Source organism: Monopterus albus, unplaced genomic scaffold, assembly GCF_001952655.1.
Source record: "Monopterus albus unplaced genomic scaffold, M_albus_1.0 scaffold68.1, whole genome shotgun sequence".
Classification (NCBI taxonomy): Eukaryota; Metazoa; Chordata; class Actinopteri; order Synbranchiformes; family Synbranchidae; genus Monopterus; species Monopterus albus.
The window spans coordinates 46,933-61,311 of NW_018127948.1; the positions used below are offsets into that span (position 1 = coordinate 46,933).

General features: G+C 39.2%; 1 protein-coding gene across 1 annotated transcript in view; it reads right to left on the bottom strand.

Annotated features, from left to right (window-relative positions):
- Window positions 1-373: 373 nt before the first annotated feature.
- The window catches only part of LOC109962813 (somatostatin receptor 3), an 18,565-nt gene continuing 4,559 nt past the window's right edge, over window positions 374-14,379 (bottom strand). Inside the window, exon 2 of the mRNA XM_020604838.1 lies at window positions 374-2,060. Coding sequence (XP_020460494.1) covers window positions 559-2,001 — 1,443 coding nt within the window. The 5' untranslated portion in view covers window positions 2,002-2,060 and the 3' untranslated portion in view covers window positions 374-558. The remainder of the gene's footprint in view (window positions 2,061-14,379) is intronic.

Genomic DNA, 14,379 nt, shown 5'->3' on the forward strand with positions numbered 1-14,379 from the left:
GAACTTGATTTCCTGAGGGGTGCTGACATGTAGCTCCCAGAACACACCTCCAACAAGGGCTGTGGGCAGTGAAAACAAATCTGAGAGTTTGTGACAAGTGTTACTAGGCTCCACATGTTTTGGCAGGTTCGTATAATAGAAAAACCCCTAATGTGGGAAGGTGCTGTTGAAGCCTCCCATGATCCAGAGTCATTGAACAGCAGTGGCAGCAGCGCAGCATTATTAGCTTGTATAAGGTTTTGACCAGGATTGACCTCTCTAACAACCCGATTTTTAATTATTTCCGCTTAAATCATTAAGATTTGTTGGATTCTCATTTATTGTAATTTAATAATGACAAATATTTGAAAAGCTGGGCAGAGTGTGAGAGGGAGCTCTGGGCAGAGCAGAGTGGATTGATTTGGAGTTTCATCCTAGTGCTACCTTAAGTTACATACTGTAGCTTTAATGGGCTTTTTCATTTCAAGCAACTGTATGTTATTGGTTTGAAGCAGGCTGCCTTGTGTTGTAATACTGAGTTCACTTGAGCTAAAATAAGCTTAGAATCCATATTTTACTTTATAAATAACTAATCTCTAATGAGGTGCTCTGATCCAGGTTTTCTTCTGGCAGAGTTTTAATGCTGCCATTTTTGGCTCCATTGAGAATTAATGGTGCAGTGAGTGTGGGCCCGTTGACCGGATCTTTCCCTTTCATGTCCCCAGCTTTGTCCTTCTTTTCTGGGGATGACAGTTCTCTTGCGCCTGGAATCGTTCCTTTCTCTGAGAGCTGTGAGCTCTGTGGCTGGAAGCTGCTGTTACCATTTTGGGCGATTCTGTAGATTTCAGTCATTTCTGAGACGTCTTCTTCATCGTCCTCCTCTTCAACCCTGATCACCCGTCGCAGGCTCTCCCTGGGCATGAGTGCCCTCCTCCCTTCCTCCTGCTGCTGCTGGTGCTCCATGGGCCCTTGGTTCTCTACCTTTCTCGTGGAGCGGCAGAGTGCTTTCCGGAAACCCCTCTTGAAGTTGTCTGACAAGAAGCCGTAGACAATGGGGTTGGCGCAGCTGTTAGCGTAGCCAAGCACTACAACAAAGTAGTAAAGCCCTCGGTACTCTGAAGGCAGGTCCACCAGCAGGTTGATGATGTTGAGGGCATAAAAAGGCAACCAGCAGAAGACAAATACAGCAACAACAATCACTACCATGCGTGTTACTTTACGCTCTGACTTCCTTCGCTTGGTTGAGGTGGCGTGAACTTTCTTACCCGAGCTGCGAATCTTAAAGACAATGAGCAAGTAGCAGAGGCAGATTATAAGAAGGGGGCAGAAGAATCCTACGGTAGAGGTGTAGATGATGAAGGCTGCCTGCCAGATGTTAGTCGGCTGAGGCCAGGCAATGTTACAGAGGCCTTCTGCCTTCTGGATGTTGGCAAAGATCACCACAGGCATAACAACAAGAAACGATAGTGCCCACACTGTGCCATTCACCACTTTGGCCACTTGAGGGCGACGCCACTTTGAAGACCGAATGGGGTGGACCACAGCGAGGTAGCGGTCAATGCTCATCACAGTAAGGCAGAAGATGCTGGTGAATTGGTTGATGAAGTCGACAGTCAGGACCAGTCGGCACATGAAGGAGCCAAAGGGCCATGACCGGAGGGTATTCTGCACTGCCAGGAAGGGCAGGCCGAGCATGAACAGCTCATCAGCAATGGCTAAGTTGAGGATATAGATATTGGTCACTGACTCTGTCTTTGAGTAGTGCAGCACAATGTGGATGACTAAAGTGTTTCCACCTAGGCCAATGATGCAAACAATGATGTAGATGAGTGTGATGAGGATCCCTTCCACACTGGTATCTGGAGAAACTGGAGCCCTGGTGGTGTTGAACAGGGTCTCATTCAGATCACTGTCGTTGAACATGAGCAGAAACAGTGGGAGACCAGGCGAGGGACTGGTGGAGCTGCTGTTCTCCCACAGTTCATCCATCATCTCCAGCCCAGGAAGTGAGACGTCACCCATGGCTGTGCTCTTTCCTGCTATGTTTTTCCTTCTGCCGTCTCAGCTTTCACCCATCTGCTCTGTTGGAGGAAGAAAAACAATAAGCTGAATAGTTGACATGTTTCATTTTTAAGAGAATGAAATAAAAACACATATTCTTTTCCAAGGACACAAGAGATTTTTTGTCAATACAAGTTTGTTTCCACTGCTTAGATGTTTCAGAAAAAAAGTCATGGACATTTTTTTCAGAGTGACAGTATTTCTTGATTGCCATGACACGTTCTAAAATTAAAGGCTTCAACTTCTCATCGACAATATTCAATGGTCATTTCTTCAAGATGATACAAATAACTTAATCTTAATTTATTCAGAGGTCCAGATTTCAAATGTATTTTGTTATGTAGAAAAAATTTTAACAATTATTTTATCTGTTGAAGATGCAGTTTTGTTGTAAGCAAAAATGGAGTACAGTCTGACTCAGCATTCCAGTTTATTCACATTCTCAGGGTACAAGATGATGGCTGTGGCTGTATTTCATTGCGTTCTCTGTATTCTGTACAGTCAGTGGCAGAGCTAGAAATTTCTGGATAGTGTGGCCAGGCTGGGGCACAGACTCTAGAGATGGGTAGCACATTTGAAATACATGTAAAAAGTAAATTAAATCCATAGTTCTATAAAATACTAAGCCATACATTATTAAACATGTATTGTTTATTTTGTGTAAAAATGAGACACATAGTTCTTTCTTTAGCTAACTTTGGCTGTGCTCATTATTTAATCCTAGCCGGGGACATCGCTGCTGCACAGTGGTCCATCCCCAAATGCCAACACATTCAGAGAAATGAATGCACATACCATGATATTTTGACCAATATCAATTATAAAGCATCAGAAAAATTAGTAGTTGTATTTAGGTCAACAATGTTTCATTGTTTTTCACTTTTCATTTATTAATATTGACAAGCATCATATTTTGATTCTAGCAGAGGTGACCAACCAGATTCTGGGGGAGACACTAGCCACCCCTGGATTCGCCCATATTTACAGTATACTCATATATACTGGCATTATAAAAAATGCGTTGTAATACTGCAACTCACATCAAGGTCATGATGCTTGAATTATAAGCAAATTTGCAATCTAAATATGTAACTTTGTAATAAGCATTACACTTGTGTGAACATGAGGTGTTTTGAGGAGTGATCGTGTGAGTTTTGCTGAATTTTGTATGCAGTGTTTTGGGGGTATTTTAAAGGCTACTCCATTTGATTCATTGTATTAAGTGTTTTGTACATGAAATATTCACAATGGAAAGCACAGGAAGCAGCCAAAGATAAAGACTCAGAGTAGCAGACAAAAAAAAACAAACACAAGATACAGTGACATGATGAAAAGCAGATGGGATGCAGGTGGATATGAGATGATGAGTCAAACAGGAAACAATTCAAGCTGAGTTGAAACTGGATGTGTGCAGACAGATTGATTTGACCACAACAGCTATATTTGGTCGTATTGATAAAGCAAGAAAATTAAACAGAGTGCGCTCCACAGATGAGCGATACTGGTAATTGACATTTCATTAGCAACCCAGTAGCACTCATGAACTGGGAATACAGTTGGTTGGAATAGACTCACATGTAGTAAACATCTACTGTATACTGACCGACTACTGAAGCAAAATAACAGCTGGTACACTCACCCACACATTCACACGGTCACAGGAAAAAAAGAATGAGCCTTTGTTCAGGCTGATATTAGTCACAGTAGCGGTGTGGTGCTAGAGGTGTTAGTGTGTCAGTCAGTGTGTGCCCCAGACTGAAATATGTGAATAACTATTGAATGGATTGTCATGGTACAGAAATTCATGATGTCCAGATGCTAAATTCTCGTGACTTTACCTGCAAAACTAATGACATGCTTAACAGCAGTTAGCATTCACTCACAGCCATATGTTCAATCTCAAATAAAATAATTGGAAATATTGTCTCAGATCTGATTTGTTATTTTGTGTTATTACTAAAGGAAACAGTGGCAGGAGACGTTTTCAGATCCTTTACTTAATTTCACAAGCATTTTCAGGGCACTGCATTAAAATTGTAGACAAATTTCCTTAAACATATAAAAATATATCTAAAGGGTTCAGTGATGCAAACTGACACTTATAAAGGCACATAGATGTCTGGCATTTCATTTCACCCTTAGCGGTGCCATAAAATATTCAATCTCATATCAAAATAAAAGCATCATGACAACCATTTCAGGAGAATGCTATTTAAGAAAAATATCAACCATCTCCTTCCTTAAAATGAGACTGTTTTTCAAAATGTCTGATGTTGCTTTCTGAAGATCAACTGTGAGAACAGCCCAGATGTGTCCAGAGCTCATTGACAGAATTCATCAAACAAACCAAATGAAAGGTTATTGTCACCTCAGTGGTGACAGCTGCAGTTTATAAAAAGGCAATCAGTTCTTCAGCCTCCATGGAGTTCAATTTAAAAGACAAACAAGTGGGAAAAAACAACCTAAAATGGCAAAACAAGAAAAATCAACAAATGTACTGTGTAGACCTGAGTAGTTTCTTTGATTTCAACTCACTGTCACATTCATCATTTTCCAATATTTCCAATTCCTTCAATTCACATTGAATTTGCTAATTTGGAACCCATTTAAGAGAAAACCCAGAGATCTGTGTTGTAAATCAAAGAAAACCAAATAAATGGCAGGGGTGAAAGAATAGCCTTTTTTTTCCTTCTCATCTCAAGTGTAAGTGTTTCAAAAAGAAGAAAAAATATTAATTGCACTCCTGGTCTGTCAGGGCCGCTCGGCGGCCGCTGCCTCTCCTTCGTCTTTCTCTCCTCTATCCTGTGGGCTCTGCACCTCAGCTGTGTTGCATTCCAGTAATTAGCGACTGGTTGGTCGATGCACCCAGCTGGGGTGCATCCCGATGATTACCGTTGCCTCTTTATAAACCTCTGGCAGACGCGCCGTCTTGGCTGGAACATTAACATAGTAACGCGGACTGTACATGTTGGTAGAATGCTACGCTGACAGACACTGTGCGTTTTGGCTTGACTCTACCACACTACCTACGAGCTACGCTCATTTACACTACACTACATATCATACATATCCAAGTACCGTGCTTTCCCATGTTATGTTCTTTTGATACTTTGTGTTCTCTTTCTTTACCTGCTACCGTCATGTTTTTACCCCTAGCACCTGGGTCTGCAAACTTGAGTCCAACCTCAGTCCTCCCTCACCCTCCTGGTGAGGGGGCTACCATAACATGGTCCTTGCTGATAAACAAGGGATGCAATAAAATAACATCAAGAGCAGCTCCGGTTGTGTCTCAACATGTCACAACTCATACATCACCCAGATGCAGATCAGAGACAAGGAGGTTACAGTGAAAGGTGGACAGAGCTTTAAGATGGTTACTGGTACACAGACAGTTAAACAGGAGCACAGATAGTTAAAATGACTAATAATGCAAGTACTGGGGCTATTTTTCATACAGTACATTGCTCAACAGATCCAAAACTACAATCACCACTTCTCGAATGGATGCCTCTGCCAACCAATAGAATTCATGGGTATGGGACAGAAGTGAGGTTAATGACCTTGGCCTTTGACCTTTGACCACAAAAATCTAATCAGTTCAAGTGAACACCTGAGCCAATCCCTTCTAGGTGTTCTGACATACTTTTCCTACATATAGCAACTATTTAAGACATTTCAGCAAATGTTGTCTAAAATTTGAACAGTTATCACTCCTTTTAACCAAAATTGATCAGTTTCTTTGCAGCTACTGTAAAAGGCTTGTTCCAGAACATTTAAGAGTTATTTCACATTAGTTGAGGCAGTTGTCAAACTATGTTAAGTTCTCAACTGTTATGAATTCCTCATGCATAGATACAGGTGTGTCAGAAAGGATTCACACCTCTTGACTTTTTGCACATTTTACAATTGCATTTTTTCCATTTCAATATGAATTTACAAAGCCATAAAATGTGCAAAAAGTGAAGGGGTGGGAATCTTTTCTGAAGTGACTGTATATACTATAATAGGCTTCAGGTCAATATCACAATATCACAATATCACAATACCACGATGTCACAATTTGTATTTGCTTTTTCTAATCAGCTACAGTAAAAGTCTTTCTGTGATTGGTTGAAGTGTCCAGCCACTCTTCTTGCAGATCACTTCAGCTTCTCAGGAAACTTTAGGGCATCTTGCACATACAGCACATATAAAATCTACCCACAGATTTTCAGTGTGTTCAGGTCAGGGGACTGTGAGGGCTGTTCCAAACCTGTCAGCATTTCTTGAAGAAGTTCATTATTGACTTTGAGATTTGCTTTGCCTCACTGGTGGAACCCATTCTTCCCTTTATCAACACCACCACACAACCCCAATCACAATATTTTACATGTATGCTGACCAGTAGGCAGTAGGCATCCTTTTCATCTTTTCTAAACACAGATTTGGTGACTCTGGCCAGAAAGCTCAATTTTAATTTCATCTGTCTACAGCGCCTGTTTGTTTCCACATGGCTCCAACTTATCCAGATGCCGCCGTGCATACTTCAGATGTTGACTTTTGTAATGAGGTCACAGGTACTATTTCCTTCTGATGACTCTCCATGTACAGTGGACTCTGTTTGCGAATCAGCGTTGCATGCAACTTTATCTGAAAGTTTTCAGGGTCTTCCATGTTGTGTCTTGAGTTCCGTAGTTCCACTTAACTGCAGTTTCTTAATGAAATTTAAGATTGTGGGGTTATTGCAACTATTTTTAAAAACATTTTAAAGATTAAACAGTCAATTAAAAACTGTTAGATGCATCAATAAAGAAAATAATAGTTGCAAAGAAGAAAGAGAGTTGTTAACCATGAAATTAGCAGCTTTCTTTCAGCCAAACCCTGACTGTAGTGCAGATGTAACATTAATTCTCATTTCTTAAAACTGTGATGCCTCAGAGAAATCAATTTATCAAGCTCCCTGTTTACAGCTCTTACCTCAAACACCCTGAAGTCTGTCTGATATGTACATTGTATTTGTCATGTTTCATTTCCCCTCATTAATCATCACACTATGCACCCCAGAACGTTTCAAGCCTTTCAGACCTCATTGAAATGGGAAATCCATTCAGTTTGTAAATTGGGGTTCTGAACTACTGCTGGTGTCACATGGGAGCAAGACATCCTGTGATCCAAATGTCTCCTTGCCTGTCTTTCTTTTATTTAAATGACACGAGGGGAGGCGCCATGTTTCTTCATGGAACAATCACAGACACATCTCATGTCTGAATACTTACAATCAGTGTGATCAATAACTCTCTGCAATCACCAGAGGCTGTGATTATGAAAAAGAAATAGGACACCCAGGCTAAAATGGCATCTGATCTATACTGGATTCTTTTGAATGCTGCTGTTGTTGACTGTTTGACGTCTGGGCCTTTTCAAGGGCCCATCTCTTGTTGTCATGCCGTCACTGGTGACACTTTTCCTCCACTTTATTTATTCATTATTTCATTCTCGATATACTACAATTTTTTAACGCCTTGCACAAGCTTTGCAACAAGGACTAACAGATTTTGACAGCCACACATACTTTACATGGTAACATTTTGTTTGAACCCTTCTTACTTTACATTTATATTTAACTTTTAACATTTAACAAAGAGTTAGTAAATAGTTTATAAGACACTAATGTAATTATACACTAAACATATAATGTAAGGGCATTTTAAGTGTTTATTAATTTACAGTATTTTTTGTACATTTACACTATGCACCATCATCTGCATGGATGATGAGGTTTATTAGCATTATATCGAATCGAATTGTGAATCCACCTGTCAAATCTAAATCCTTTCAAATCTCTTATCAAGTCTTTTTAGGTCATTTGGTGTTGGATAAAACATTTGTTTTTACTCACTGTTTGTATTTTACAACACAAATTTCAACAGTTAGCAAAACATATAACACATTATTTAGAAGTCTAGCTTCTTCTAATCACATTAATAACACACAATGAAGTTTCTGGTCAGATAATATGGCTGCCACATCATGATGGCAAGGTTTGGACACCACCACAGCATTTGCGCGCCTCTCCTTGTTGCTACCACAAGTCTTACTGGACAGCAATGTTTTGCTGTCAGCTCAGTAGCAAATTTGCCTGTCCAGCTCGATTGGCCGTGTCTGCAGTGGTAATGTGTAGCCATGTTTCAGTGAAACCAAAGACACAACAGATCTTCATATCATGCTGGGTTCACTCTGCCAGGTTTGGCACATTTTTTACAGTTGAAAAAAGGGTTGTACAACAAAAGCTCTAAAAAACCTGGACTGCAACAGGCCACTGTACTTTAAATTATTATAGACAGCCAAATATCGTCAGAGTAGGTGCAACTTTTCTTTTTTCAAATAAGCTAACAATTAGCAGCAGTGGCTTTTCAACCAGAAGTGGCTCCATGTGGCAGAACAAACCTGCAGCTATCAGAGTTGCTGAAGGTGAAAGCTACCTTATCTGAAACAGTTCTTGGAAGTGCATTTTTCCACACTGAGGTCCGATGTTCTTTAATAATTATGCAAGCAGCTTAAGGGTTTACTGTTTAAACATGCCCCTTTACAACTTCCAGTAAGGTGCTCTTATCTACAGGTAGTAATAGTTTTTTAATGAGGAGCTTTTGAGTTGCTGTGAAGGCTAAAATCAGAAATTGTAGGAGTAGATAATATAGTATTTTTGATATCATTATCATTATTATCAACATGATTATTTGGAATTTAAAATTCCCCCTAACAACCTTAACATATCTGATATATACTATGACTTCATTGGTTATGGTCTGTGAGTCTAGTTTTGTTTTCTTAAGAGCACAGATGTCCCATGCCCGTCTTAACCTCTAGAGTCCCTGCGTCCTCATATGAGGACCGCACAGCTTGGGTTTCCAAAGCTCAGGACTCTAGAGGTTAAGTATAGGCTGTATTGGCTAAAACACAATTTGACCCTTTCTTTCCTGTACACGGCTCTGATCTGCCTGCCAGTGTGATGCTGCACTACTGCAGTGAAATACAACATATCCCAGGGATAGTTGCAGTGTGTGAATGACTTTTTGAGTTCTAACAGTGAAGTTGGTAAAATGCTTGAATTTTCTGAGCCCCAAAAATTTATCATCAGCAAAGAGCAGCTTCTTATTTTTGACCCACACTGACTGTTGCTTTCACTGCTTGAAACGACAAATGTCTCAGGTGCATACTACAAATCAGTTGTTGTTAATCACAGTTAATTCTATGAATATCTTTATGCCAGACCAAAATTAAACACGTCTATTGTCTGGTTAAAGTGCTCTCTGCAGTTGATGACTGTACTAAGCCAAAGATCTTTTGAGAGGGAGGATGCTCCACTCTGTAACACTGCAATCAGGGTGGACTGAGTGTTTCAGTTCAAACAAGAGCACTCAGAGGGTGGATGTACCTTCATCAAGGCACAGCATTTGCTCATACAAACAGGTCCCTTGTGAAAAATTGGTCCTAAAATCATTGATCTGGATCAGATCAATGATAACCTGTTTGGTGGAAGTAACAACTCCCACAGAGTGAGACGTCTTCTCAAAGGTCAGTTTTAGCAGTGGCATCTTCCCAATTAAATTTTAAATTTTCATATCTTATCAATAATTTGAACTTACAAACCAAATGATTTGGAACCAGGAGCTCCAGTATTTGAAGCCAGTTGCGCAAGTAAAATACAAAATGACACAAATGACAACATTTAAGTTAATGTCTTTCAAAATGACCTGTTTGAGCATCTTCCTGTCCGCTGGCTCTGTAATTGAGGTCTGGTTAAAGCAACTTAGATGTAAATCCTGGTATCCCCTGTTGAAATCAGGCATGTTAGACACTTAAACCTCCACTCTGTATATCTCCAGCACCCTAGAACAACCTCACACAACGTTCTGCATTGTAACTGAAAGTAGACGTATTATTTTAGTCTGAGTGTATGGACCACATAAACATCCAAACAATATCTTAAAATAAAACTGGATTGACTACTTTCATATTGAGGGTAAATGTCTAGGAAATCGTTTATACTAATGAATAGGGAGAATTTTTAGTTTGGCTTATTTTATATTATTTATATTCTTTGGTGCACTGGGGTTCCCTTATTTCCAAGTATTTACGTATGTATGTGTTATAGAAAAAGCTTTATGCAGCCTGAATTATGAACCCTTGAACTGCAGACAAAACAACAAAACAGAGCTAATCATTTTTATGAAACAACCTTCAAGCAGACAAGCTTCACACACACAATTTCACAGTTTCCACTTCCTAGACTGAAAACTGATTAAGTGTAAATGAATGTGTCAAACAATACACAAGGTGTCACGCTCCATACAGTCACACGTTAACTTGCTCAGCATTCTTTTCACACAACTGCAGTTTACAGACAATGTCCCTCCTTTCTTTCTATAACTCATGAAAGGGCCTCATAAAAACTTCACATTTTGAGACTAATTTTCATTAAGATTCTGTCTAAAAACTTAAAGTGGGGTTTACCTGTGCATTTTCTTCATCACTTTGCTTTATTTACTACATGAATAATAAGTTAGTCTCTATTTAGCATATATAAGCCTTGTATAGAGAATTGATAAATGGTTTATAAAACTACACTGTAAGTGGTTATTTATGCACAGTATTTTGTCAACAACTACAGCTACATGTGGAATATATAAATGTATAAAATGTCTAAAAAAATCTATTTTCATTCAGATACAAGAGAATTTTTATAGGCACAGTTTAAAAAACACTTTAATTGCAGTTTTATCTTGTTTTGACATTTTAACAGTGTGACTATTTATAGGCAAATACAAGAATTCTGTCTCCTTGCCCATTAATTTAATTTGCATGTCATTTGTTTGATTTTAAACAAATAAACTTAAACTAATAAATTAAAACACAGTTGTAAGAATCTAAAATAATTCACATCAGAAATTGAAATTGCTGGCAAATAACACATGTTATGCTCCTGTAGCTGCATTATAGTGTGTAATAAATCATTTAATAAATGGCTATGTGCTTAGAAATGCTAAATCAAGGTGTTAGCGTACAGTGGTACCAGTAAGAGTTATTATTAGGCTACTGTCGGTGCTAATGTAAGTGTCAGCAGACAATTACACAGACAGGACTAAATATATTCACACAAGATCAACTGACAACAAAATGTTATTGTTGATAAGCTGAAGGTAAAGATGAAATGTTTGTAGCTGTCCCAGGTTTAACTGCAGTGAGCTGCAGGAGCGGAAATGCCAACACCTTAGCTGTGGCGCGCAGCTACACTGCTGAGCTGAGCATCCGTCACAAAGGTCAGAGCCTGTGACAGTCGGAGAGCTTGAAAGGTTCAAAGTATTTCAGAAAGAAGCCTCATCATCCTGACGGTCGTGTAACACAGATCAGCAGATGCATTCAGGTTCACAGAGATTACACCGGGTTTGGTGTCGGGACTGTGTCGGAGGTGGTCAGGGAAATATATTTTAGTCCCTGTACTTAATATACACATAAATTATGAAGCATTATTACAGAATACGCAATTAGAGCCAAAATTGTTTGTTGATTAACAGAAAATTAGCAACTATTTTGATAGTAACAGTTGCTTTTATTCAAGACTACCAAAATTTTACGGTGAGGATCTGCTGGACTTTACTTCTCATTAGTAATTGTTAAAGCATTGTATCTTGTGCTTTGTTCTTCTGCAATGGTTTAATGGATAGATGCTGAAAAATTAGCACCACCAACTGTTGAAGTAACTCCTAAAATTACAGTAACTAAAAGTCACAAAGATGAGCGTAGCAACAGTTTCTATGAAGAAGAAAACAGTGAAATTACTGAAGAGTGGATTACACAAAGCAGGCTTTTAAAAAGTGATAGGGCCAGTACTCAGCAGTGGGAACGAAGGTCATGGCATTGGTTAAGGACATTGGCAGGGTTGTTTGAATAGTATATTTGCTAAGCTTTCTTTTGTATTTTCTCCTCTTGAAAGCCAAGTGTTAATGTTCAGCAGCTCACCAAGTGGTAAACAGTGTGAGGGTAGATCAGGTGAGGGTTGGAGAATGTAACATCATTATAATGGTTTAAACACAGAATGAAGGTCATAAGCCCATGAAAGTGAATATTGTAATAACAGGTTATCTGCCACATATTGAATAAGCTATGGCCATTACATTAGACTTTAAGTTAAGACACAGTGTATAAGATGTGGAGTATTTTTCCATTGAGCTGATTTTGGGTCACAGTCATGGAAAATACTCTGTATCTCCTGGCAGGTGTTCTTAATATCACGTATCAGTACATCTCAAACATAATATGAATCAGTGGGTTAATTACAGTTTTAATCAGTGTGAACGGTAGATTAATCTGGAGGAAGCCATAGCAACTATATAGATGAGTCATGCAAATTAACATTTAACTCTCACTTAAGGGAGGAAACATCACTTTAGCCATTATTTTCTTAGACTGGAACACCTTGTGCACTATTACACACATACTAACAGCCTTGTTGTCAAGTGGGATTATATTCAAGTTTACTCCCTGACTATATTCTTGTGCTTTGAGGTACTTCAGGGTGGTTCAAGTGTTACATTGCCTTAGTACTGTATTGCATTGTCAATATCAGACTTTATAGTGTGAGCATATAGTTATTGTGTTTACCCACCACTAAAGCCTCTTCACTTGTATAAGAGAATCTACTGATACAGTAATATGTAAAACTGTTATTTTTGCATCTTATTGGTCAGTCACACACTCACACTCTCTCCTGTCAGGCTGTTGAAGCAGTCACAGTCATTTTCCCTGACAGTGAGCATCTGACTGTCTTTATGAGTTCATCATCTGTGACGGCTGGAACTCTGGGCTGTTTGACAGGTTTTCTCCCTGGTTCATTTCTACAGAAAAGATGTTGGGAGACACTATGAACTCATTCTTGGTTTATTTCCTCCATGGCAGCAAAACAAACTCCCACACATTAAACCTGTCTAAACAAACACTTTTAGGGCTGACTAACTCTGAAAGACTCGCTGTAAATAGACTGAAAACACTCATTATGTTGTGAACACATAACTGTCTCAAATATTAGATGACCCTACTTTTTTCAAACCCCATTTCCAGAAAAATATTCTCTTATAGGGGAGCATGGTGGAGCAGTGGTTAGCGCTGTTGGCTCACAACAGGAGGACCAACCTGGTATCTTTCTGTGTGGAGTTTGTATGTTCTCCTTGTGCCTGCGTGGGTTCTCTCCGGGTACTCCGGCTGTCTCCCACAGTCCACAGACATGCAGCTGAGGTTGACTGGTGACTCTAAATTGCCCGTAGGAGTGAGTGTGGGTGTGTGTGCAAGCCTATTCAGGAGTAAGTGGTATAGATAATGGATGGATGGATATTTCTTATGTTCAGGCTAAGAAGGTAATTATGACACAGATACAGTAGTTTGAGACACTCCACTTGTATTGTTTCTGTATCAATCTGTACTGTTAAATCTGTGAACTAATGTGATAATCAGTTCATCCGGTAGCACCTGTCCTGGTCTATTCAGAACTACTTCGTGTTTCACGCCATGTGTCATTTTTCACACATCAAAATGAACATAAGCTCAGCAATATCACACTTTGGTTTATTTCAAAGTTTAGGAACAGTTGATTCATATAAACTGCACATGGGCCCCAGTATTAACTTGTACGACTGTTTGAGAGGAAAGATTTCAGTCACTGCTCATGATTGGACAGGAACAAGGGTGTAGGTTTGGTTTCAGAAGAGGGAAGCTGCTTATGAATCACACAACACCACCAGTGAAGATTGGTCCCAAGTTCATTCGGCAGCACGACAATGAGCCCAAACACATTATTTTCAGAAAATGATGAAAAATGTGTGTCACAGCTGACGAAAGAAATGGGTGATATCTCATGTTAAATGTCTTTTAGTCTAATCACTGGTCCAAGTCCAAGCTGAGGAGCTGCAACTGGCATTATTACTTAAGTGACTTAAATAATTAAACATTCATCATATTTGTTACTGACTAATTTTCTATCAATCAACTAACTCAGTAATCAGCTAAATGTTACGCTAGCTTCTCGGTCAAAACCACCGGCACAGCACAGCATACATTATGTGTCTGCATGTGTGGCCACTCATAATATATCTGTGAGAAGTTCTTGTCTAAAGTTGTAAAAAAAAAAACAACTCTTTTTGAGTGTTTTTGTACAGTTTGCGTTTGGGCATACTGCTGAGGATCACAGGTGTCCTTGAACCTGTTCAATTATTCAGAATGAATCAGTGGCCTTGAATAAATCAGGGACCTGTGATTCAGTGTGTTGATCAATGAATATTTAACAACCATGTCATTGATTGTTTTAAC